The 23,122-nt window shown below is 46.0% G+C and overlaps 1 protein-coding gene across 2 annotated transcripts in view; it reads right to left on the reverse strand.

The window, feature by feature from the left end:
• The window catches only part of LOC138638382 (glutathione hydrolase-like YwrD proenzyme), a 104,318-nt gene extending 92,828 nt beyond the window's left edge, over positions 1-11,490 (reverse strand). The window contains exons 1-2 of one of the 2 annotated variants that reach the window (XM_069727623.1): positions 11,413-11,490; positions 5,384-5,518 (exon numbers count right to left, since the gene is read on the reverse strand). In XM_069727623.1, the coding sequence (XP_069583724.1) occupies positions 5,384-5,483 (100 nt within the window). In that variant the 5' untranslated portion in view covers positions 5,484-5,518; positions 11,413-11,490. Of the gene's footprint in view, positions 1-5,383; positions 5,519-11,155; positions 11,245-11,412 lie in introns of those variants that run through there. The other variant, XM_069727621.1, reaches the window with a different exon arrangement.
• Between the last annotated feature and the right edge of the window lie 11,632 nt (positions 11,491-23,122).

Here is a 23,122-nt window from a genome sequence, read left to right on the forward strand (position 1 = left end):
GTACAACTCGTCCCACAAAAAATAAGCCCTCACATGGCCAAATTGACGGAAAAATAAAAAAGTTATGGCTCTGGGAAGGAGGGGAGCGAAAAACGAACACGGAAAAAAGAAAAATCCCCCGGTCATGAAGGGGTTAATCTCATTATCATGAAGCCTACGAGCCACCTTCACTGCCGTGGTTGTCGCGCCAGAATTAGTAGACCTTGGGATGAGCTGACTTTTTGAATCCGATATTTTGCCTGGACGTCCACCTTTTTGCATCTGAATGGATGGACGGAACTTCATTTTGTATTCTTTCAACTGTCACGATACTCATATGATGCAGTTTGGCATTTTCTTTGCCAAGAGACTGCTTTCGATGAGCTGGATGATGCTCCTCAATTTGAACCAATGACCTTTCACTTGGGAATCAATCTAATACTACACTGAGCTATTAGGGGATGTGAGAAAAGGTTGTATTTTGTAGTATTCATAATACTTTATGGCTGAGAAATATAACCCAGCAAAAATTGTAAACATTTCTTTTGGAGTCTTACATATCACATAAATGTAACACAGAACGCGGAATAGTGTATGGGTAATAAATGTGAAAAAACAAGCAAAATTTACACATGCTTTTTTCTACTGTTATAAACTACAAAACTGTGACATAAAGCATGTAATACTGTATGAATGAGTAATCTAATCCTGAAATATTTTTCTACACTTTTTGTATATTTTACATACCACCGTAATGCAATAATTACCATGTTAAACTGTATGAATGAGTCATTGACAACACGAGTGAAAATATTTTGAAAGTGTAGTTGATGTGCATATGAAGTCATAAAGGCTTTGAAGAAAGTGCAAAGCCAGACAGAAAATATGATTAGGGTCATCCATAGACACCTGAACGCAACAACTGGTGAGTCTCATTAAAATATTCAATATTACAAACATCTTATGTGCTGCTGTCATCTGGTGGTGTGAAAAAGTGTTGGCTAATGCAGGCTTTGTTCATTTTTATGAGTGAGCCCTGTCTGCATTGTCTGTTGACAGGTGAAAGCGCCTGTCTGTTATGATCCCCCCGGGTGGTCGGTGAGCTGGCACTTGCATGCACTGCTGTAGCAGCGCCAGAGCGATGGTAGCTGTAGCCGACTTGCGGAAATGGGTCCTGACGCGGCATACCTTGAGCAGAAGCTTTGGAAAATCTCGGTATGTTTTCAGAAAACGCAGAACTACCAAGTTGAGCACATGTGCCGAGCATGGTACGTATGTGAGCTTGCCAAGCTTCACAGCCGCTACTAGGTTACGCCCATTATCACACACCACCATGCTTGGTTGGAGGCGCAGTGTCAAAAAACACATATCTGTCTGGTCTGTTATTCCTCTGTGTAACTCTGCCACGATGTGCGGTTTGTCTCTTAGACAACTTAGCTCCAGCACAGCCTGTTGCTGCTTCACTGAGGCAGTGCTGCAGAGCTTCCAGCTTCCGGTTGATGTGGAGCACATGCACTGCACCAGTATGTGACTTGGCCCCAGCCTCCACAATGTTCAACCAGTGTGCCATCAAGGAAATGTAGTGTCCCCGGCCATAAAGACTGTCCACATGTCGGTTGTTAAGTGGAAAATGCCAGTAAGTGCGTTGGTAAGGGCACAGGTGATGTTCCTGAACATGTGCTGGTACAAGGCGGGGACGCCATACCGGGAGAAAAAAGTGGTGGCTGGGGACTGAGTACCGAGGAACAGCTGCCACCATGAGTCGGCGGAAATCCTCTGTGTATACCAGCCTAAATGGCAAAATTTCCACAGCAAGCAGCCTGGAAATGTGCCTGTTTAGCATTTGGCCTCTGGGTGGGTGGCTGGGAACTTTCTTTTTCTTTCCAAGGACTGAGGTAGGGACAGCTGAAAGCTAGGCTGGGACAAGGATTTGGAAGTCCCTCATGATGGTAAGTCAGAAAGTGCAAGGATACGTGTAGGACAAGAGGCATCTGCCAGTGTTTTGGACAGGGGACTGGGAAGCACCTAGCACAGGGGAAAAGGCACTGGTGTCACCCAATGGCACCAATCATGTACCCAGGCGTTCTGCCCACCGAGTCAGATGCTTAGATGACATGTGCCGGATCATGCTGGTGGTTGTTAGGTTCTCAGTGGTCAGGCTCCTGCTGATCTTTGCATGACACAGGTTGCAAATGGCAATTTTGATGTCTCAGAACTCTCTTTAAAAGAGTCCCACACTGGGGAGCATCTAACTCTTTGACAGAGAAATTGAACACTGTCCATTGTAATCTATAGATACATAGTGCGCTTTATAAACACATCTACAACCAAGAATGGTGACCTTGGTTCACACCCCAAACATGAAACCTATTAACTCTATTAACTAAAGTATGCAGGTACTGTTACCACCTTCCTGACACTCAGACCTAATCAATATCCTCCGGAGACAAGAATCCTAAGAAGCATTTCTGTTTCACTGTGTAAAACCTACAAGGCATAGCATAGCAGTGATGATAAGGTACATACAAAAAGACTACAGGATTTCCAATGTATGCATAATTGATCCAATTGTGATCATAGTTCAAGAAAACCAATGACATCCAGGAAAGAACAATCGTTGTACCTCGGGCCCATGGTTTTTCTGAGTCACAGTTCAAATTTGCCAATTCAAGTCTATGGGTCTGTAAAAAACTCAGTCAGCACCTATAATGCTCAGCATAAATGAGTACACCCCTTTGAAAAATACATTTTTAATCAATATCTCACAAAAGATAAGAATAATTTCCACAATTTTGACAAGAATCAATTTCAAACAATTTCTCTTTTAACCAATAACTTAAAAGTAAGATGATTAATAATAAAACATTTTCATTACAAAGTCTTCAGTTTTACTCAAATTAGTTGATGCAAAAATGAATACACCACATTTCAACAACTGCTATCTCTATTATTTTGTATGACCGCCATGATTTTTAAGGACATCATCAAGTCTTTTAGGCCTGAAGTGAACATGTTGGTGACATACTATAATATCTGTCTTTTTCCACTTTTCAAAGATGATCTCTTTTAGAACCTGGATGGAGAGTGATGCTCAATTTGTCTCTTCTGAACTTCCCATAGGTGTTCGAGTGAGTTCAGATCAGGAGACATACTTGGCCACTGGATTATTTTCACCCTGTTCTTCTTCATAAATGCTGCATTGGTGTTAAATGTGTGTTTTGAATCAGTGTCATGTTGATTAGTGCATGTCAATCAAGGGCATGGAGTGATGGTAGCATATATGAAGTAGTACATCTGCGAATTTGTAAGAGTGGTGGAGTATGCTGTCACACTCCTATCCCTGAAGACACCGAGTGCATCATGTGAATAATGTCATATGTTTTATATCCTGTATATAGTGTCATGTGAAGTGTAAGCTATGTCCTGAGGTTTTGAAATGTATTAGGAAGTCACGGGAAATAATGTGATTTGTTATGTAAAGGTTATGCATAATGGGAGTAGTGTTCCGTACGGAATAAGTATAGGGTAGGATAGACTGTAATAAGTATTGTAAGGGTAATATGCTTAGTGTATAGAAATGTAATGCATAAGCGTCCGTAACAAATCTGTTGGGGGTGTACTCATTTATGCTGAGCACTGCTGATAGCATCCTACCTGATCGCTAGTGATGTCTGTTTTTCAATGACTATTTGCTTCAGAAACATCAGTTTTTTTAATGCAAGTCAAAAAAAGACTATGAAACACTGATGGCAAAACGAGACACACAAGGACCCAGCACACTGATGGAAAGAAGTCCGCTTTGTTTTCACTTATGAAAAAAACAAAGTTCAGAATGAGGCGTAAGTTCTTTACACTGCAGGAGTCAATCTATGAACCTAAGTTCATGCAGCCTGCGTACCTATCTTTAACATTAGGTACGCAGGTCGTGCGGATGTATGTGGATGCCTCCGCATGCGTCGTTTTGACGCTGCAGAGGAAAAAAAAAATTCCAACCAGCTGCGTTTGACGCGGGTTGCCGCATCATCAAAACGACACATGCGGAGGCATCCACATACATCCGCACGACCTGCGTACCTAGTGTTAAAGGTAGGTACGTAGGCCGCATGCGGAAGTGGGCGGAGCTGAGCGGCGGAGGTGCGACCGTGGGCGGGGCTTCACAGAGGTAGTCTGCAGCCCTCCGCAGCTCAGTGTGAAACTAGCCTAAGCGTGTATGTGTTCGGAACGCAGAAAGGCGAGCCACTGTCGGTCACCTCTGGTTGAGGCTCATCTTCCCTGATAATAAAAAGCATTGGCATGTTGAAATCAAACAGCCTCATCCTTCTGTGGAGGATACCTGCTGTTCAGAGACGTTAGATGTCTGGCCAGTTTAGCCAAAATCGTTGGGTAATACCATCATTACATTATGGCCATCTTATCCCCCAGTGACCAGCTGTAAGACACCCTCTTTAAGGAGGGCCAATTACTAAAATATGTCCTCTTTATTTTTTTTTTAACAACAGCTGTAGCAAAATAAATAATTTGACATAAAAGTCATTAGCAAATGCTATACCAAGATTGAGAAAAAAAACTCCTTTTCATGGCTGGCTCCGATCATGCAAATCAGATGACTTCAGGCAAAATTGCCTCTAGGAAGTTCCCATGCCCCCTGCTCTGCCTATGTGACTTTCCCATGATCCATAGTATTCTGAGGTCTTTCTTCTGGTGTCTCCGCCGCCATCACCTTTCACGCTACACTTTAAGGATAGTGATCGCGTGGTTTCAAGTGGAAGCTTTCTGAAGAATGAGCATGTCACTTCTTTATCTGCTTCAGGGTTTCCATACTTTAAAGTGGTAAAGAAAAATTATATAAGACAAAACATGTGCACAGCAATATCGATTTGTTAATTTTATGTTTTGCTTTGTCAGGCAAAATCCACCTGAAAAAGATGCTGTATGCACATACCTTTTCTCTGTAGGCCTTAGCTCAGCTTGGTCCAGCAGTAAGCCTGGAATCTTAGGGCATTTCATTAGAACACAGCAGGCTTAGCTGCCAATCCCAAGATACATTCTAGTATGTGTGAAGGTGATAGATCCTATTTAAGGAATAAATTAAAGGGGAGGTCCGCTACCTGGACACCCCAATTTTTAAACGAAATAGTCAGGCCTTAGAATGAACCTCAGAAAAACGGAAGTAGTAAGAGCACAGTAGCCCATTGGCGGAAGGTGATTGGCTGCAGGGATCACATAGCATAACAATGTCATAAAAAGCCTTGGGAGACCAGGGCCAACATTGCTGGAGCAACGCCAGTGCAGGAGGTGAGTATATTGTATTTTTATTTTACAAGGGGACTACTTCATTTAAAAATGGGTCATAGAAGGCAGTGTGACAACTTATATTTACTGAAAACTACTGTACATGGAATACCTAGGCCAATTTGTGTAGCAAGTGGTTGGCTGCTTGCAACACATCCACCGGTGCAGACAATGGGGGATCTTCTGGAAATGAATTCTAGAACGCTAGTCATTGTTTGTCAGTTAGCTGTGTTGTCAAGTTTTAATCCTAAAAAAGAAAAGAACAGATTCCATTAAAGTTAGAAAAAACAGAATTGCTCACATTACACATGGAACATGCAGGTTATCGAATTTGCAAAATATTTGCTTTAGGGTGCATTCACACATCCGCGTCAACTGTTCAAGTGATGACCGAATTTTTATCAGTCAGCATTCTGACCCATTCAGATAAATGGATCTATTCAGACATCCATTAAAATGTCAGATCCGAGAGGGAGATCTGTGAAATTAAGAACAGATCTTGTTCTGATCCAACATGAAAAATCGGGAAGCACCCCGACACGTCACACGGATGTGAGAGTGCAGCCTTGTCACTGGGCATAGTGAACATATACCCATGCAGAATAACGAAGGGGACTCACGTGGCTTACCCATACTTTGTCCATGTAGAGAATTTTGCTTTATTTTTCCTAAAATAGAAAGGTCCAAGGACGTAGTTACTGTGGGTGGGGATGGTGGGGCATGTGCTAGGTTACTGAGTGCCAATAAATCAATCTGACTTGGTACATATAGGGCATGGGAAGTAAACTTAATTTGGGTCCAACTTAGCAAAAGCCAAGAAATCACTTCAGGATTATAGGGGTTGTGTCAAGTTCTTAAATGGCTAAAACTGTAAAGTGCTTTTAAAAACAAGCAACATTGCAATTTACCTCTTATTAAAAATCCTCTCCACTCCTAAAAGTGTTGTCCGGTCCACACAGGACAACCTGTTAAAGGTCTCTTCATGCTCATTTGATAAAAGTCATCCAAATCCTGTGATTTGGTTTAAATCGGCCATTAATGTGTATGGGAATTTCCCTCAACACAGTATGTCTGGAGATATAAGGATTGGGAGGATGGAATTCATTCACCCGATCCTTTTATTCTCTGAGTAGAAAATGGCCGAACCAAACATTCTTGCGCATGTGAGAGTTGTTGACCAAACTTTCTCGGGGTATATGGGTAACTTTCACGCAACCATTACACTTGCTGTGCTTATATGTCTTTACCATTGCAGACATTAACGGCATATCAATTAGTGAACGCAAGGTTGAGTTTACACTGGACGATGATTGGGAACGAGCATACTTGGGAATGTCTATTTCTCAATAATTGTCAATCACTTGATTAATGAGCAAAATGATCATTCTTGGGATGAAATTACTTTGAAGCCTTTAAGTCCTTTGTAAACAGGTGAAGTGATGTCAAGAACAAGGGCAGCCTCTGCTCACAGTATTCTCTATTTCTGATCATTCTGTGTGCCTGTCTAAGCAGGCTGTTAAATGACTGCCAACTGACAAACGAGTCAGCCAGTGTAAACGAGTATTAAGACTAGAGAGGGGTACCAGGACAATGGATCTGCCATATCTATGGTGTGAAATCACTTTAACAAACTAAAGGTAATAGCAATCACTCAAAACTGGGCCTGTTGTCCTTGTGATGTCCAGGGAGAGATTAGTGTGATAGCACAAAACAAGACTAGATGACCAAACCCACAGTTCTGCGCAGACATAGCCGTGGACTGTACATAACCGTGTACTATAAAGCAGAAGTAGGAACGGACTGTTACATTTAATAGAAGAAAGAAGAGATACATTTATGGCAGGGAGATAAAGAGATCTACTACTAATCCCAAACTGATAACAGGCAAGTATTGATCTCTGAATACATAGGCATGCCGCCACGGCAGAGAAATGCCCACATGTTGGTTCTTTGTCCTAATATTCTAGAGTCTGTGCGGGCCACTGCTTGGAGAGGTGGAGGTAGAAGAATACAGATCTAGAACATGAAGCTTTACAGGCGATCCATGGTATCAACATGTGGCTACTGTACACAGTATGTGGTTAACCCCTTAATCGCTGGACCTGTAAAGATCTTAGTAACCGATATTTTAGTATTTTTTCCACTCCGCATTTTAGCAGCCATACCTTTTTTCCTAGATATGGTTGTACGAGGCCTTGTTTTTGGCAGAAGAAATGGTATCATAGTTGTTTTGCGGTATATATAAATTACTGTGCAATTTATGTACCCTGATTGAATATATACATTTATAAATCCATTTTTTTTTACATATGTCCCTCAAGAGGTCACAAAAGATCTCTGATGGACATTGACCTTTTCTATTGTTCAATTATAGGAAAACGCCTCTCTTTAGTGACACAGATCACCGGGCCTGCAGATCTTGGTGTGCTAAGACCCAGCAGCTACTATGTCCGTCAGACATCCAATGATCATATGATTCGTGTGTCCAAAGTCTCATGAAGAGGCCCTCATCCCTTCCACTGTAACCGGGATGTGGCAACACATTTGCTACACTTCCCTCAGTTACATATGAGTTCCAAAAGAAGTCAGCAAAGACCGTCGTACATGTGGAATACCCTACAACAGAAAGTAGTAATGGCAGACTCTATAACAGCTTTTAAAAAAGGGCTGGATGATTTCCTTGACACACATAACAGTGCTGGCTTACAGCCAATGAAAACCCAAAAGCCATTATCTCAGTAAGTTACAATACTTTATAAAACCAGGTTGAAAAATGATTTTAATCCAAATCCGAAATGTTGGCCTACTGAAATGTATGTTCAGTAAATGCACTCAATACTTGGTCGGGGCTCCTTTTGCATCAATTACTGCATCAATGCAGTGTGGTATGGAGGCGATCAGCCTGTGGCACTGCTGAGGTGTTATGGAAGCCCAGGTTGCTTTGATAGCACACTTCAGCTTGTCTGCATTGTTGGGTCTGGCGTCTCTCATCTTCCTCTTGACAATACCCCATAGATTCTCTATGGGGTTAAGGTCAGGTGAGTTTGTTGGCCAATCAAGCACAGTGATACTGTTGTTTTTAAACCAGATATTGGTACTTTCGGCAGTGTGGGCTGGTGCCAGGTCCTGCTGTAGAATTACATATCCATCTCCTAAAAGCTTTTTGGCAGAGGGAAGCATGAAGTGCTCTAAAATTTCCTGGTAGATGGCTGTGCTGACTTTGGTTTGATCTCAAGCAGCTTGGATTGTGGCCTCTCCACTCATCCTCCAGACTCTGGGACCTTGATTTCCAAGGTCTAGTGTGGCCACTTGGACACTTGACTTTATTTGACAAAATAAACACAAAGTAGTAAGTATTTGTCAAGTGTAAATGAAATGATACATGGTTTTCTAATTATTTTAAAAATTTTAAAATACAAATCTGAAAATTGTGACGTGGAAAAGTTCACGGGGTATGAATAATTTTTCAAGGCACTGTACTTGTGGTGGTCATTAACCTAACATTAATAGCAGACCATACTAAAAGAAGCCAAATTTGCCAGTGATTTGCACATATCTTGTCTCCACCCAGTGTAGATGCCATCCGCAGTGTGATGGGAATTCTTACCACGGCTCTGTTGTCCCAAAAGAACCGTCAGGATCACATACAAAACCAGTCATTTTACCAATGTATTTTTCAATTACTAGTCTGTTTTCCATCCAATGGAATAGGAAAAAATAAATGTCATAAGCAACAAATATGACAATGCTGGAGAACGCTGCCTCACAATCTCAGTGATCAGCACGGCAGTGAGAATAATAGGACACAACCAGGCCTCACTGACAGTTACATACGGTTCAGTAACCGGTTGTCCTACATTCTTGGCTTACAGGGAGTGAGAATGTCATAACTGTACGTCACATGGACATCTCTGATGGGTTATCACTTAAAGGGAACCTGTCACCCCCAAAATCAAGGATGAGCTAAGCCCACCAGCATCAGGGGCTTATCTACAGCATTCTGGAATTCTGTAGATAAACCCCGATGTATCCTGAAAGATGAGAAAAAGAGGTTAGATTATACTCACCCAGGGGCGGTCCGATACAGAATGCAGTAGATAAGACCCTGATGCTGGTGAGCTGAGCTCATCTTCGATTTTGGGGGTGACAGGTTCCCTTTAAGTTTCTGAACTCCTGTCTAGTGAGGTTAGGACTCCACTATAACCTCAGTGTTTCCCTATGGGGGAAGGAAGTGCACAACATATTGAGACTGCAGGGATCTTTGGCTTGGGCCCCACAGCAAATACCACCACCATAGTGTTTCCTTACACTCAGGAAGGTGCTCCATGCCCGAATCCTGACTCTGGGGACACTCAGCCGAATCTGTGATTACAGAGTGGCACTGCATCATCACATGTAACGTCCGTCAGGTTACCGTCCGACCACAAACACGACGGTTACAAAATTATCAGAAACAGCAGGAGACATTATTAAACGGTCATTTCACAGGCAAATCGCTGCGCTAATTCTATTTTTGCCACTGCAAATGGCAGACAAAATGGCACAAATGTGTCTGATCAAAGTCTGTCTGGCCCTTGCCGCTGAGCTGTACGTGCCCGCGCAGTGCCCTGGCCTTAGTCTACGTTCACACATGGCATCTTGGTGCAGAAAATCTGCAGAGTGATCCAGCGAAGTGTATGAAATCTCATCTACTTGTTCCTGAAAATGTCTGCATAGAAATGGACCCGCTGTGCGCAAGGTGACACTATTGTGTGCAGAATCCGCGCGATGTCGCCCTCCGGTCATGTTCACACGTTCAGTAGCTGTACTCCGCCTCTGCACTGTTCACCACTCCGGGTTTGGGCTTACAAATACTGAACGTGTGAACGCATAACACCGAGTTCATCATTTGTGGATTAGAAAAGAATTCTCACCAAATATTAGAGGTGAGAAAAAAAGTGACCGGACCCTGGTCCTGCTCTGGTGTCAGCAGTCCATGGCCGCCGGCTCAGAGCCCTACGTAACACGTGCGGGGATCCCTGGGGACGCCGCGGACTAGTGTGATGTCATTACTCACATATGGGACTACTAATCAGACGTATCAGGGATCCCGGCAGGAGGTCCGCAGGCTACTGACATGGCTGCCGGACCACCTGTACCAAATATACGTGTGCACCTCCAGTATTAGGCTACGTTCACATTAGTGCTTCCCGACGCAGCGTCGGGAAACGCTGCGGCGACGCATGCGTCATGCGCCACTATAAACATGGGGGACGCATGGACATGCGTTGTGCTGCGTTGTGCGACGCATGCGTTTTTTTTGCCGCAAGCGTCGGGCGCAGAAAACGCAACAAGTTGCATTTTTCTTGCGTCCAAATTTCGGCAAAAAACGACGCATGCGTCGCAAAACGCAGCGTTTTTGCGTGCATTTTGGTGCGTTTTTATTTGCGTTGTGTCGCCGACGCAGCGGCGCACAACGCAAATGTGAACGTTAGTCCCATAGGGAAAACCACGACAGTGCCGGGGTCGGGATGAGATTATTACATCACTGGGACAAAGCCTGTGAGCTTGGAACAACCGGCTGCCTGTCCTGTAATGGCCACTGTACAGAGCCAGGAGCACAACGAGCAGCTCTATCAACGGCCCTGCGGCAATAGTGAGGTGTACAGTGCGGTAAGCAGCAGAGACCGGTCACCTGGTGTGTGACGTCACCAGAGCGGCGCCCGGTCGGCTAGTGTGTGACGTCATCTGAGCGACGGCTGGTCAGCTGCTGTGACGTCCCGAGCGGCGGCCACCTGGTGTGTGACGTCACCTGAGCGGCGCCCGGTCGGCTGCTGTGTGACGTCAGTGCACCGTGGCGCAGACGTGTGTCAGTGTGTGGTCGCAGGAGGAGTGGGCCACGTACCTGTGCACAAGGCTTCTCACACTGCACGGAGGCCTGTACTGCAGAGGCGGCCACGTGACCAGCTTATCTCTTCTGCAGGCTGTAAATGCAGGGTAGTGCACTGTGCAGCTGGCGTGCTCTGTTAGTGTCCCCCACCCAAGGAAAAAGAAAAAGTTTCCTCTCCATGTAATAGGGGATCACTCGTTTTCATTCTAAAATAGCCCTTTAAAGGGAGTTTGTCATCCCCCAAACTGAAACCATTCATACAGGCGACTTACTCCCGTAACAAAGCCACCTGTGCTGTAGATTTCCATTGTCTGTTTCTGGCAGCGTTCATTCTCCAGAGCTGTCAGTCATAAGGCAGGTGCGGAGCATTGTGTAACTGTAGGGCAGAACGGCGCACTCAGCCCCCAGCCACGGCCACACTGAGCCCCAGTCACAGGGCCTTGTTTTTCCTGCCACCAGCCCTTTAAAGAGAACCTGTCACCCCCAAAATCGAAGGTGATCTAAGCCCATCGGTATCAGGGGCTTATCTACAGCATTCTGTAATGCTGTAGATAAGCCCACAATGTATCCTGAAAGATAAGAAAAACAGGTTAGATTATACTCACCCAGGGGCGGTCCTGCTGCGGTCCGGTCCGGGGCCTCCTATCTTCTTACGATGACGTCCTCTTCTTGTCTTCACGCTGCAGGCATACTTTGTCTTCCCTGTTGAGGGCAGGCAAAGTACTGCAGTGCGCAGGCGCTGGGCCTCTCTGACCTTTCCCGCTGCCTGCGCACTGCAGTACTTTGCCTGCCCTCAACAGGGAAGACAAAGTATGCCTGCAGCGTGAAGACAAGAAGAGGACGTCATCGTAAGAAGATAGGAGGCCCCGGACCGGACCGCAGCGGGACCGCCCATCGGTGAGTATATTCTAACCTCTTTTTCTCATCTTTCAGGATACATCGGGGGCTTATCTACAGCATTACAGAATGCTGTAGATAAGCCCCTGATGCTGGTGGGCTTAGCTCACCTTCGATTTTGGGGGTGACAAGTTCCCTTTAAATCTTTGGGCACGGCGGCTTTACAGTTGCGCGCATCAGTGAGTCAGTGGCCCGGGTGTCCTGCACAGAGGGGTTAAGAATGCCTGATGTTGATCGTCAGGACGTTCTTTATTGGAGAGAGAGGGCTCTGCTCTCTCCATCTCCCGTCCCTGGCTGCAGCGTGCCACTGAATGTATCAGGATCAGGTCTCAGGCATCTGGAGGAGCTCCTAGTACCCACGAGCTCCTTAGGCAAATGCTACAGGTGCTGAGCTGGGGTTGGGCTGATGTAAATACAGGGGCCGGGGGCTGGCTATGGCTGGGCTGATGTATATACAGGTCACGTGCTGGGGGCTGGCTTTTCCGATGTATGTATATACAGGGGCTGGGGGATGGCTGGGCTGATGTATGTACAGGGGCTGGCTGTGGCTGGGCTGATGTATATACTGGGGCTGGCTGTAGCTGGGCTGATGTATATACAGGTGGTGTTGAGCTCAGTGGGCTGGGGCTGGTGATATATACAGCTCGTGCTGGGTTCAGTGGGCTGAGGCTGGTGATGTACAGTTAGGTCCATATATATTTGGACAGAGACAACATTTTTCTAATTTTGGTTATAGACATTACCACAATGAATTTTAAACAAAACAATTCAGATGCAGTTGAAGTTCAGACTTTCAGCTTTCATTTGAGGGTATCCACATTAAAATTGGATGAAGGGTTTAGGAATTTCAGCTCCTTAACATGTGCCACCCTGTTTTTAAAGGGACCAAAAGTAATTGGACAATTGACTCCAAGGCTATTTCATGGACAGATGTGCGCAATCCCTTCGTTATGTCATTCTCAATTAAGCAGATAAAAGGCCTGGAGTTGATTTGAGGTATGGTGCTTGCATTTGGAAGGTTTTGCTGTGAAGTAAAGATGCGGTCAAAGGAGCTCTCCATGCAGATGAAACAAGCCATCCTTACGCTGCGAAAACAGAAAAAACCCTTCCGAGAAATTGCTAAAATATTAGGAGTGGCAAAATCTACAGTTTAGTACATCCTGAGAAAGAAAGAAAGCACTGGTGAACTCATCAATGGAAAAAGACCTGGGCGCCCACAGAAGACAACAGTGGTGAATGATCGCAGAATAATATCCATGGTGAAGAGAAACCCCTTTACAACAGCCAACCAAGTGAACAACACTCTCCAGGAGGTAGGCGTATCAATATCCAAATCTACCATAAAGAGAAGACTGCATGAAAGTAAATACAGAGGGTTCACTGAACGGTGCAAGCCACTCATAAGCATCAAGAATAAAAAAAGGCTAGACTGGACTTTGCTAAAAAAATCTAAAAAAGCCAGCACAGTTCTGGAAGAACATTCTTTGGACAGATGAAACCAAGACCAACCTCTACCAGAATGATGGAAAGAGAAAAGTGTGGCGAAGGCGTGGTACAGCTCATGATCCAAAGCATACCACATCATCTGTAAAACACAGCGGAGGCAGTGTGATGGCTTGGGCATGCATGGCTGCCATTGGCACTGGGTCACTAGTGTTTATTGATGATGTGACACAGGACAGAAGTAGCTGAATGAATTCTGAGGTATTCAGAAACATACTGTGTGCTCAGATCCAACCAAATGCAGCCAAACTGATTGGTCGTCGTTTCATACTACAGATGGACAATCTGTAGGGCAGCACGGTGGCGCAGTGGTTAGCACAGCAGCCTTGCAGCGCTGGGGTCCTGGGTTCTAATCCCACCTAAGACAACATCTGCAAAGAGTTTGTATGTTCTCTCCGTGTTTGCGTGGGTTTCCTCCGGGCACTCCGGTTTCCTCCCACATTCCAAAGACATACTGATAGGGATTCTAGATTGTGAGCCCCATCGGGGACAGTGATGATAATGTGTGCAAAACTGTAAAGCGCTGCGGAATATGTTAGCGCTATATAAAAATAAAGATTATTATTATTATTATGGACAATGACTCAAAACATAAAGCCAAAGCAACCCAGGAGTTTATTAAAGCAAAGAAGTGGAATATTTTTGAATGACCAAGTCAGTCCCCTGATCTCAACCCAATTGAGCATGCATTTCACTTGTTAAAGACTAAACTTCAGACAGAAAGGCCCACAAACAAACACCAACTGAAAACCACCGCAGTGAAGGCCTGGCAGAGCATCAAAAAGGAGGAAACAGCGTCTGGTGATGTCCATGAGTTCAAGACTTCAGGCAGTCATTGCCAACAAAGGGTTTTCAACCAAGTACTAAAAATGAACATTTTATTTAAAAATTATTGAATCTGTCCAATTACTTTTGGTCCTTTTAACAACAGGGTGGCACATGTTAAGGAGCTGAAACTCCTAAACCCTTCTTCCAATTTTAATGTGGATACCCTCATATGAAAGATGGAAGTCTGAACTTCAACTGCACTGGAATTTTTTTGTGTAAAATTCATTGTGGTAATGTCTATAACCAAAATTAGAAAAATGTTGTCTCTGTCCAAATATATATGGACCTAACTGTATATATAGGTAGTGGGCTGGGGCTGGTGATGATGTATATACAGGTATGGGGCTCATACTGTATGGAGTATTATACGGGGCACATTATACTGCATGGAGCAATATATGGGAATCATTATTCTATATGGAGCAATATATGTGGCATGTTATTCTGTATGGAGCGCTATGTGGTGCCCATAATACTGCATGGCGCAATATATGGGGCTCATTATTCTGTATGGAGTAATATATGGCGCTCATTATACTGTATGGAGCAATATATGCTACCCAAAATACTGTGTGGAGCAATATATGGGGCTCATTATACTGTATGGAGCAATATATGAGGCATGTTATTCTGTATGGAGGACTATGCGGTGCCCATAATACTGTATGGACCAATATATGGGGCACATTATTCTGTATGGAGCACTGTGTGGTGCCCAGAATACTGTATGGAGGACTATACTGTCTGATTTATGACCTATTGTAGAATGTACAATAGTTATCACTCATGTAATGTATGGGGGGACTGTATAAGAGATGTGAGCCCTATGGGGGGGGCGCCATTTTGAAATTCGCCTCAGGCAGGGCTCTAGGACTCGAAAGCACCATATGACCGGTGATGTCACCCGGTCACATGGTGCTGTTTAAGGTCCTGTGCCAGGTCCTAAGGTGCCGGGATGAGGAGCGATCACTGTGGGAACCCGGCGAGTAAGGTGAGTAAAAAGCACAACCATGGCTTGCCCCTCCCCCTAGTTTTGATCCTTGGTACGCCCATGCTGTCATTTTATGTGGTTATAGCTCTGGAACGCTTCAACGGATACCGATGATTCTGAGATTGTTTTTTCGTGACATTTTGGACTTTTTTATAGTGGTAAAATTTCTTTAAAATTTCTTGTGTTTGTGAAAAAAAAAGTAAGTTTGATAAAAAATTTGAAAGTGTAACAATTTTCAAAGTTTTAAATCAGAGCGGTATGTCATACAAAAAAATTAATAAATTACAATTCCCACATGTCTACCTTACATCAGTACAATTTTTGAAGCATCATTTTCTCTAGTAACCCCCCACAACAGCACACCTGGATGTTACCCCTTTTGTTATAGGGACAGGAAATGACAAAGGGGTTAAATAACCCCTCCCTCATCCTCCCCCTCAGTGTTTTTTCCTGTCCCTACTAAGGATGAAGAGGTCATCCCAGGTTTACTGTGGCAGCTGCAGTCACCGGGGGGAAAGAAAACCTTGAAGCCGGGCAGCTGGGGTACAGACTTACCTCTCTTCCCCGAGTGCTGCTCCCGTGTCCTTAGTACTCGGGACTCCCGCCACGAGTCCGCACCTTCGGACAAGGTCTGGGGGCATTCTTCGACTGGAGGCCTCTCGTAGCTCTCCAGCCCTTCTCCTCCGGCGTTGTGGTCAGCATACGCGTGGTGCGCGGAGACTTCCCATATGATGCCGGCCGGCTTCGGCGGATAGGAAGGTCCATTTGCGTTCCACGGTGGAACGCATGGTGGAAAACAGCGCGAATGGTGTCTGTGGACTCTCTCCTCCCCCCACATACATCTGGACATCGGAGGAGGAGGTCCTCTGATTAGGAGGGCAGGTGCTGCGGTCTGGTCGCCTGTATAAGAGCCCCGGACAGGAAGACATCTCAGGTAGGACTACTGTGTGGTGAAAATCATGGAGATGTCCGCTACCTCGCGCTCTGCATCTGCAGATCCCAGCACCATCCCGGCCCCTGGGTGTCCACTCCTTGATGCAGGTTGCAATCTTATGATTCCTTCTCCCTTTTCTTTCAGGGGGACAAGGAACCTGCATCAGGAGGCAAATCTAAAACTACATGAAAATGCGCAGTTTGTATGAAAAAACTGTCCTCTTCGTACAAGAAAGCATTGTGCAAAGAGTGCACAGAGAAAATCATCCCTGATGGAAGAAATTAAAGGGTTAATCCAGCACGAGATTAAAACCTCTCTGGCCACCCTTTCTCAACCAACACCCTCTCCTAGTGCCCCTGCTGAAGCTAAGAAGAGAAAGCTTAAAGAAGTTGTCCACTACTATAAAGTTTTTTTTTCTTCATAAATCTTGCTATTATGTGCCACTGAAAACATCTACTGTGTTTATTTTAGCAATATTACCTGTTATCATGCTGTAGCAGCACATCTTCAGTGCTGGATTCAGCTCTCATGGGGTTAATCGACAACTTCCTTTCTCCTGAGTTATTGTGCTCTAATACTACAAGTTCCATGATGCATTGCACTGGCCACTAAGCCCAAACCTAGCACACCCACTCCAAAAACACACCCAAACCCCTCCCTCCTCTCCCCCCTCTATCTTCAAAAAGATTTGTGGTGTCATTTCTGTCCAACTCCTCTTTTACATTTGTCCAACCCACACTCCATTACACACAGATAGATAGATAGATAGATAGATAGATAGACAGACAGACACAGACAGACAGATAGAATTAGATAGATATGGGATAGATAGATACATACAGATATATCTATATATCTATTTCCATAGATATGTCCATATCCATGTTTCTAAACCCCTTCACCCCTGGAGCTTTTTTCGTTTATCGCTCCCCTTCTTTCCAGAGCCATAATGTTTCCGTCAGTATGGCCATGTGAGGGCTTATCTTTTGCGGGACAAGTTCTACTTTTGAACGACACCATTGGTTTTACCATGTCGTGTAACAGAAAATGTGAAAAAAATTCAAAGTGCGATGAAATTGCAAAATAAGTGCAATCCCACACTTGTTTTTTGCTTGCCTTTTTGCTAGGTTCACTAAATGCTAAGACTGTGTGCACACGTTGCGGATTTGATTGCAGATCCGCAGGGTTTTTTGCAGTACGGAATTGCATTAAATCCGCAGTGTAGTGCACAACCAATATAAGTCTATGGGAGCTGCAGACTTGTTGTGCACATGCTGCAGAAAAGGCCGCATGAAACGCAGCTTTTTTTTTTCTCCGCAGCATGTCACTTCTTTTGTGCCGAACTGCAGCGTTTCTGCACGCTTACGCCGGGATCACACTACAGCGAGATACGGCCGAGTCTCGCAGGTTAAAACCAAGCTCTGGCACCAGCACTCTGGAGCGGAGCATGCGGCCGCATAGCAATACATGGAGCTACACGCTCCGCTCCGGAGTACCGGGGACAGAGCTTGTATTTAACCTGCGAGACTCGGCCGTATCTCGCTGTAGTGTGACTCCGGCCTTACACTTTCATTGAGATGTAACAAATATCTGCAGTTTTGCTGCAGATGTGGGTCCGAGAAACGCTGCAGTTCAGGAGGAGGGAAGTGTGTGGGCGGTGACCAGGGCCGGACTGGCCATCGGGCACTTCTGGCACATGCCAAAAAGGCCGGTGCCAGTAGTGGGCCGCTGCACTCTTTCCCCCCTCCTCCCGCCTGTGCCGCCGCTGCATTCAACTATACCGGCGTCTATGACGCCGATATAGTTCAATGCAATGATGGAGGAGAGAGCGTCTGTTGACGCTCCCTCTCCCATCATTCCCCACTCTGCCTCTGACACTGCGGGTGCATGATGACGTCATATCATCGCGCACCTGCTGTGTCCCGGGCAGACTGCAGCCGCCGAGACAGGAGCCAGGAGCAGCGCGGACAAGAGGAAAGGTGAGGAGAGTGTTTTTGTTTTTTTACCGGACTGTGGAGCCATTATCACACCTGATTGCCCTTAACTGGGGATATATTCACATGCAGGAGTCTGCTATAGACTCAGTCTGCTGAAAATCATCTTTTAACTTCCATCTTTTAAATTACATCTTTTTAATTATGATTCTGAATTAGACTGAATTCTAGAATGCATTTGGCTACTCATCACTACTACAATATTATCATCATCTGCACCATCTAATCGAGCTGTTCTCCTCTTCCCACAGGTATGCACTGACTTTACCCAGCTCTCCCTGGCTCCAGAATATCTCTGTATACTGCATTGATTTTCCATGGTATGCACTGACTTTACCCAGCTCTCCCTGGCTCCAGAATATCTCTGTATACTGCATTGATTTTCCATGGTATGCACTGACTTTACCCAGCTCTCCCTGGCTCCAGAATATCTCTGTATACTGCATTGATTTTCCATGGTATGCACTGACTTTACCCAGCTCTCCCTGGCTCCAGAATATCTCTGTATACTGCATTGATTTTCCATGGTATGCACTGACTTTACCCAGCTCTCCCTGGCTCCAGAATATCTCTGTATACTGCATTGATTTTCCATGGTATGCACTGACTTTACCCAGCTCTCCCTGGCTCCAGAATATCTCTGTATACTGCATTGATTTTCCATGGTATGCACTGACTTTACCCAGCTCTCCCTGGCTCCAGAATATCTCTGTATACTGCATTGATTTTCCATGGTATGCACTGACTTTACCCAGCTCTCCCTGGCTCCAGAATATCTCTGTATACTGCATTGATTTTCCATGGTATGCACTGACTTTACCCAGCTCTCCCTGGCTCCAGAATATCTCTGTATACTGCATTGATTTTCCATGGTATGCACTGACTTTACCCAGCTCTCCCTGGCTCCAGAATATCTCTGTATACTGCATTGATTTTCCATGGTATGCACTGACTTTACCCAGCTCTCCCTGGCTCCAGAATATCTCTGTATACTGCATTGATTTTCCATGGTATGCACTGACTTTACCCAGCTCTCCCTGGCTCCAGAATATCTCTGTATACTGCATTGATTTTCCATGGTATGCACTGACTTTACCCAGCTCTCCCTGGCTCCAGAATATCTCTGTATACTGCATTGATTTTCCATGGTATGCACTGACTTTACCCAGCTCTCCCTGGCTCCAGAATATCTCTGTATACTGCATTGATTTTCCATGGTATGCACTGACTTTACCCAGCTCTCCCTGGCTTCTGAATGTCTCTGTATATTGCACTGGCTTTTCTATGCTTCCCCTGGATCTGAGTGTCTTGGTGCAGCACATATAATCCTTTTAGTATGCTTTCTCACCTATGAGCTTGTTTCCATGACCTGTTTTGATGTATCTCATTGTGTGATCCTGGCATCTCTTTGAGTGGTCAGTCTTACCCCTCCCTCACTTTATGACCTTTGCTTAACTCTCTACATCTGGTCTCCCATACCCAGCCACCCCCTCATTCACACCTGATTGCCCTTAACTGGGGATATATTCACATGCAGGAGTCTGCTATAGACTCAGTCTGCTGAAAATCATCTTTTAACTTCCATCTTTTTAATTATGATTCTGAATTAGACTGAATTGGACTGGAATTGACTGGAAGGTAACAGACTACTAACCACTACAATGTTTCGGTTTCTTTTCTCTTTCACCCCCATACTACTTTCCTTCTTACAATCTCCTGCAATCACTCCACCTAGTAAGGAACTAGTCATTTCTTCCTCCATACTCCCCAGCCATCTCACCTTCCCCTCAGAACTGTTCCTCCACATACAATCCTTTTTCTCCAGACACACACGGCCACATCATGTCCTATCCTGCTCCCACCTTCTAATGATCTGTCTGTTACTCCTCATTGCTGGTGACATATCCCCAAATCCCGGCCCTCCCCAATTCATCCCCACACTCGTTTCTAACCCCCTGCCACGATCCTCCGCACGTTTTCCCAACCACGACAACCTCATACCCATTCATCCAGCCCCCACTCCCCCGCTCCCCCTACTTGGAGCACTATGGAACGCACGCTCCATCTGCAACAAACTGCCATTTATCCATGACCTCTTCATCACCAACAAACTCTCCTTCCTCGGCCTCACTGAAACCTGGCTCACCCCCTCTGACTCGGCCTCTCCAGCTGCGCTCTCCTATGGCGGATTCCACCTCTCTCACACCCCTCGCCCCAGCAACAAACGCGGTGGAGGAGTTGGCTTGCTCCTGTCCGACACCTGCTCCTTTACTCCAATCCCGCTACCACCCTCCGCTACTCTTCCCTCGTTTGAGGTGCACTCTGTCCGCATCTATACCCCCTCCAACCTCCAGCTGGCTGTCATCTACCGCCCCCCAGAACTAGCCATCTCCACCTTTCTCGACCACTTCACCACCTGGCTACTTCATTTCCTCTCTGTTGACATCCCCACTATCATCATGGGTGATTTCAATGTCCCCATTGACACTTTCACCTCAGCTACCTCTAAACTTTTATCACTGACTGCCTCCTTTGGCCTCACTCAATGGTCCTCTGAGGCCACTCACAAAGATGGCCACACGCTGGACCTCATCTTCACCCGCCTCTGCTCCCTTACTAACCTCACTAACACACCCCTCCCCCTGTCTGACCACAACCTACTGACATTCTCGTCCCTCTCCTCTCCTAGTGTGCAACCCCCACTCCACAAACTCACTCACCCTCGCCGAAATCTCAAACATCTCAACTTACAATCACTCTCTGAGTCCCTTCTCCCTCTCACAGACATAGCTTCCCTTCATGACACAGATGCTGCTGCCACTTTTTATAACACCACAATAACAACAACACTCGATTCGGCCGCCCCACTCATGCATAGTAAAACTCGTACAATTAACAGGCAGCCCTGGCTGACCAGCCTGACCAAAGAATTGAGACGGGCTTCCAGGATTGCTGAGCGGAGATGGAAGCGATCCCACTCTGCCGACCACTTCACTGCATACAAGCAGTCCCTCGCCAGCTTCAAGTCTGCGCTCACTGCCGCAAAACAAACTTACTTCTCATCCCTCATATCCTCCCTGTCCCACAACCCTAAACAGCTTTTCAACACTTTCAATTCTCTACTCCGTCCCCCCGCACCTCCTCCTTCCCCCCTCATTTCTGCTGATGACTTCGCCTCTTTCTTTAAACAGAAGATCGATACGATCAGAGAAAGCTTTGGCCCACAGCGCCCACTGACCCTCTTAGCTGCTCAACCCTGCTCCTCCAAAACCAGCTTCTCCACCATGACAGAAGATCAGCTCTCCACCCTCCTGTCAAGATCACACCTCACCACCTGCACGCTTGACCCGCTCCCATCCCACCTCATCCCTAACCTTTCCACGGTCTTCATCCCAACCCTAACGCACCTCTTCAACCTCTCACTCACAACAGGTGTCTTTCCCTCATCCTTCAAGCATGCCAAGATCACACCCATCCTCAAAAAGCCCTCCCTCGACCCATCCTCTGTGTCTAGCTATCGCCCGATATCTCTTCTCCCTTATGCCTCCAAATTGCTGGAGCAACACGTCCATCTTGAACTGTCCTCCCACTTCTCCTCCTGCTCCCTCTTTGATCGGTTACAATCAGGCTTCCGTTCCCATCACTCAACTGAAACTGCCCTAACTAAAGTCACCAATGACCTACTAACTGCCAGGAGCAAGCGACACTACTCTGTCCTCCTTCTCCTGGACTTGTCTTCTGCCTTTGACACTGTAGACCACTCCCTTTTGCTACAAATCCTCTCATCCCTTGGCATCACAGACTTGGCCCTTTCCTGGATCTCGTCATATCTGACAGACCGAACATTCAGTGTCTCCCTCCCCCACACCACCTCCTCACTTCGCCCCTTGTCAGTCGGTGTTCCTCAAGGCTCTGTTCTAGGACCCCTACTCTTCTCCATCTACACTTTCGGCCTGGGACAGCTCATAGAATCCCACGGTATGCAGTACCATCTCTACGCTGACGATACGCAGATCTACCTCTCCGGACCTGACCTCTCCTCCTTGCTTACCAAAATCCCGCACTGTCTGTCTGCCATTTCAGCCTTCTTTTCTGCTCGCTTTCTACAACTGAACATGGACAAAACAGAATTCATCATCTTTCCCCCATCTCACTCTACCCCTCCACCAGACCTATCCATCAATGTCAATGGCTGCTCACTATCCCCAGTCCCACACGCCCGGTGCCTCGGGGTGATCCTCGACTCTGCCCTCTCTTTCAAGCCACATATCCAAGCCCTTGCCTCCTCCTGTCGTCTCAAACTCAAAAATATTTCCCGGATCCGTGCTTTCCTTGACCGCAACACTGCAAAAACGCTAGTGCATGCCCTTATCATCTCCCGCCTCGACTACTGCAACCTCCTACTCTCTGGACTCCCCTCTAGCACTCTGGCACCACTCCAATCCATCCTACACTCTGCTGCCCGACTAATCCACCTGTCCCCCCGCTATTCCCCAGCCTCTCCCCTGTGTCAAGCCCTTCACTGGCTTCCTATCGCCCAGAGACTCCAGTTCAAAACCCTCACACTGACATACAAAGCCATCCACAACCTGTCTCCTCCATACATCTGTGACATGGTCTCCCGGTACCTACCTACACGCGACCTCCGGTCCTCCCAAGACCTCCTTCTCTACTCCCCTCTCATCTCTTCTTCCCATAACCGCATCCAAGACTTCTCCCGTGCTTCCCCCATACTCTGGAACTCTCTACCCCAACACATCAGACTTGCGCCTACCATAGAAACCTTCAAAAAGAACCTGAAGACTCATCTCTTCCGACAAGCCTACAGCCTGCAG

Source organism: Ranitomeya imitator, chromosome 5 (assembly GCF_032444005.1).
Source record: "Ranitomeya imitator isolate aRanImi1 chromosome 5, aRanImi1.pri, whole genome shotgun sequence".
In the NCBI taxonomy this organism is placed as follows: domain Eukaryota; kingdom Metazoa; phylum Chordata; class Amphibia; order Anura; family Dendrobatidae; genus Ranitomeya; species Ranitomeya imitator.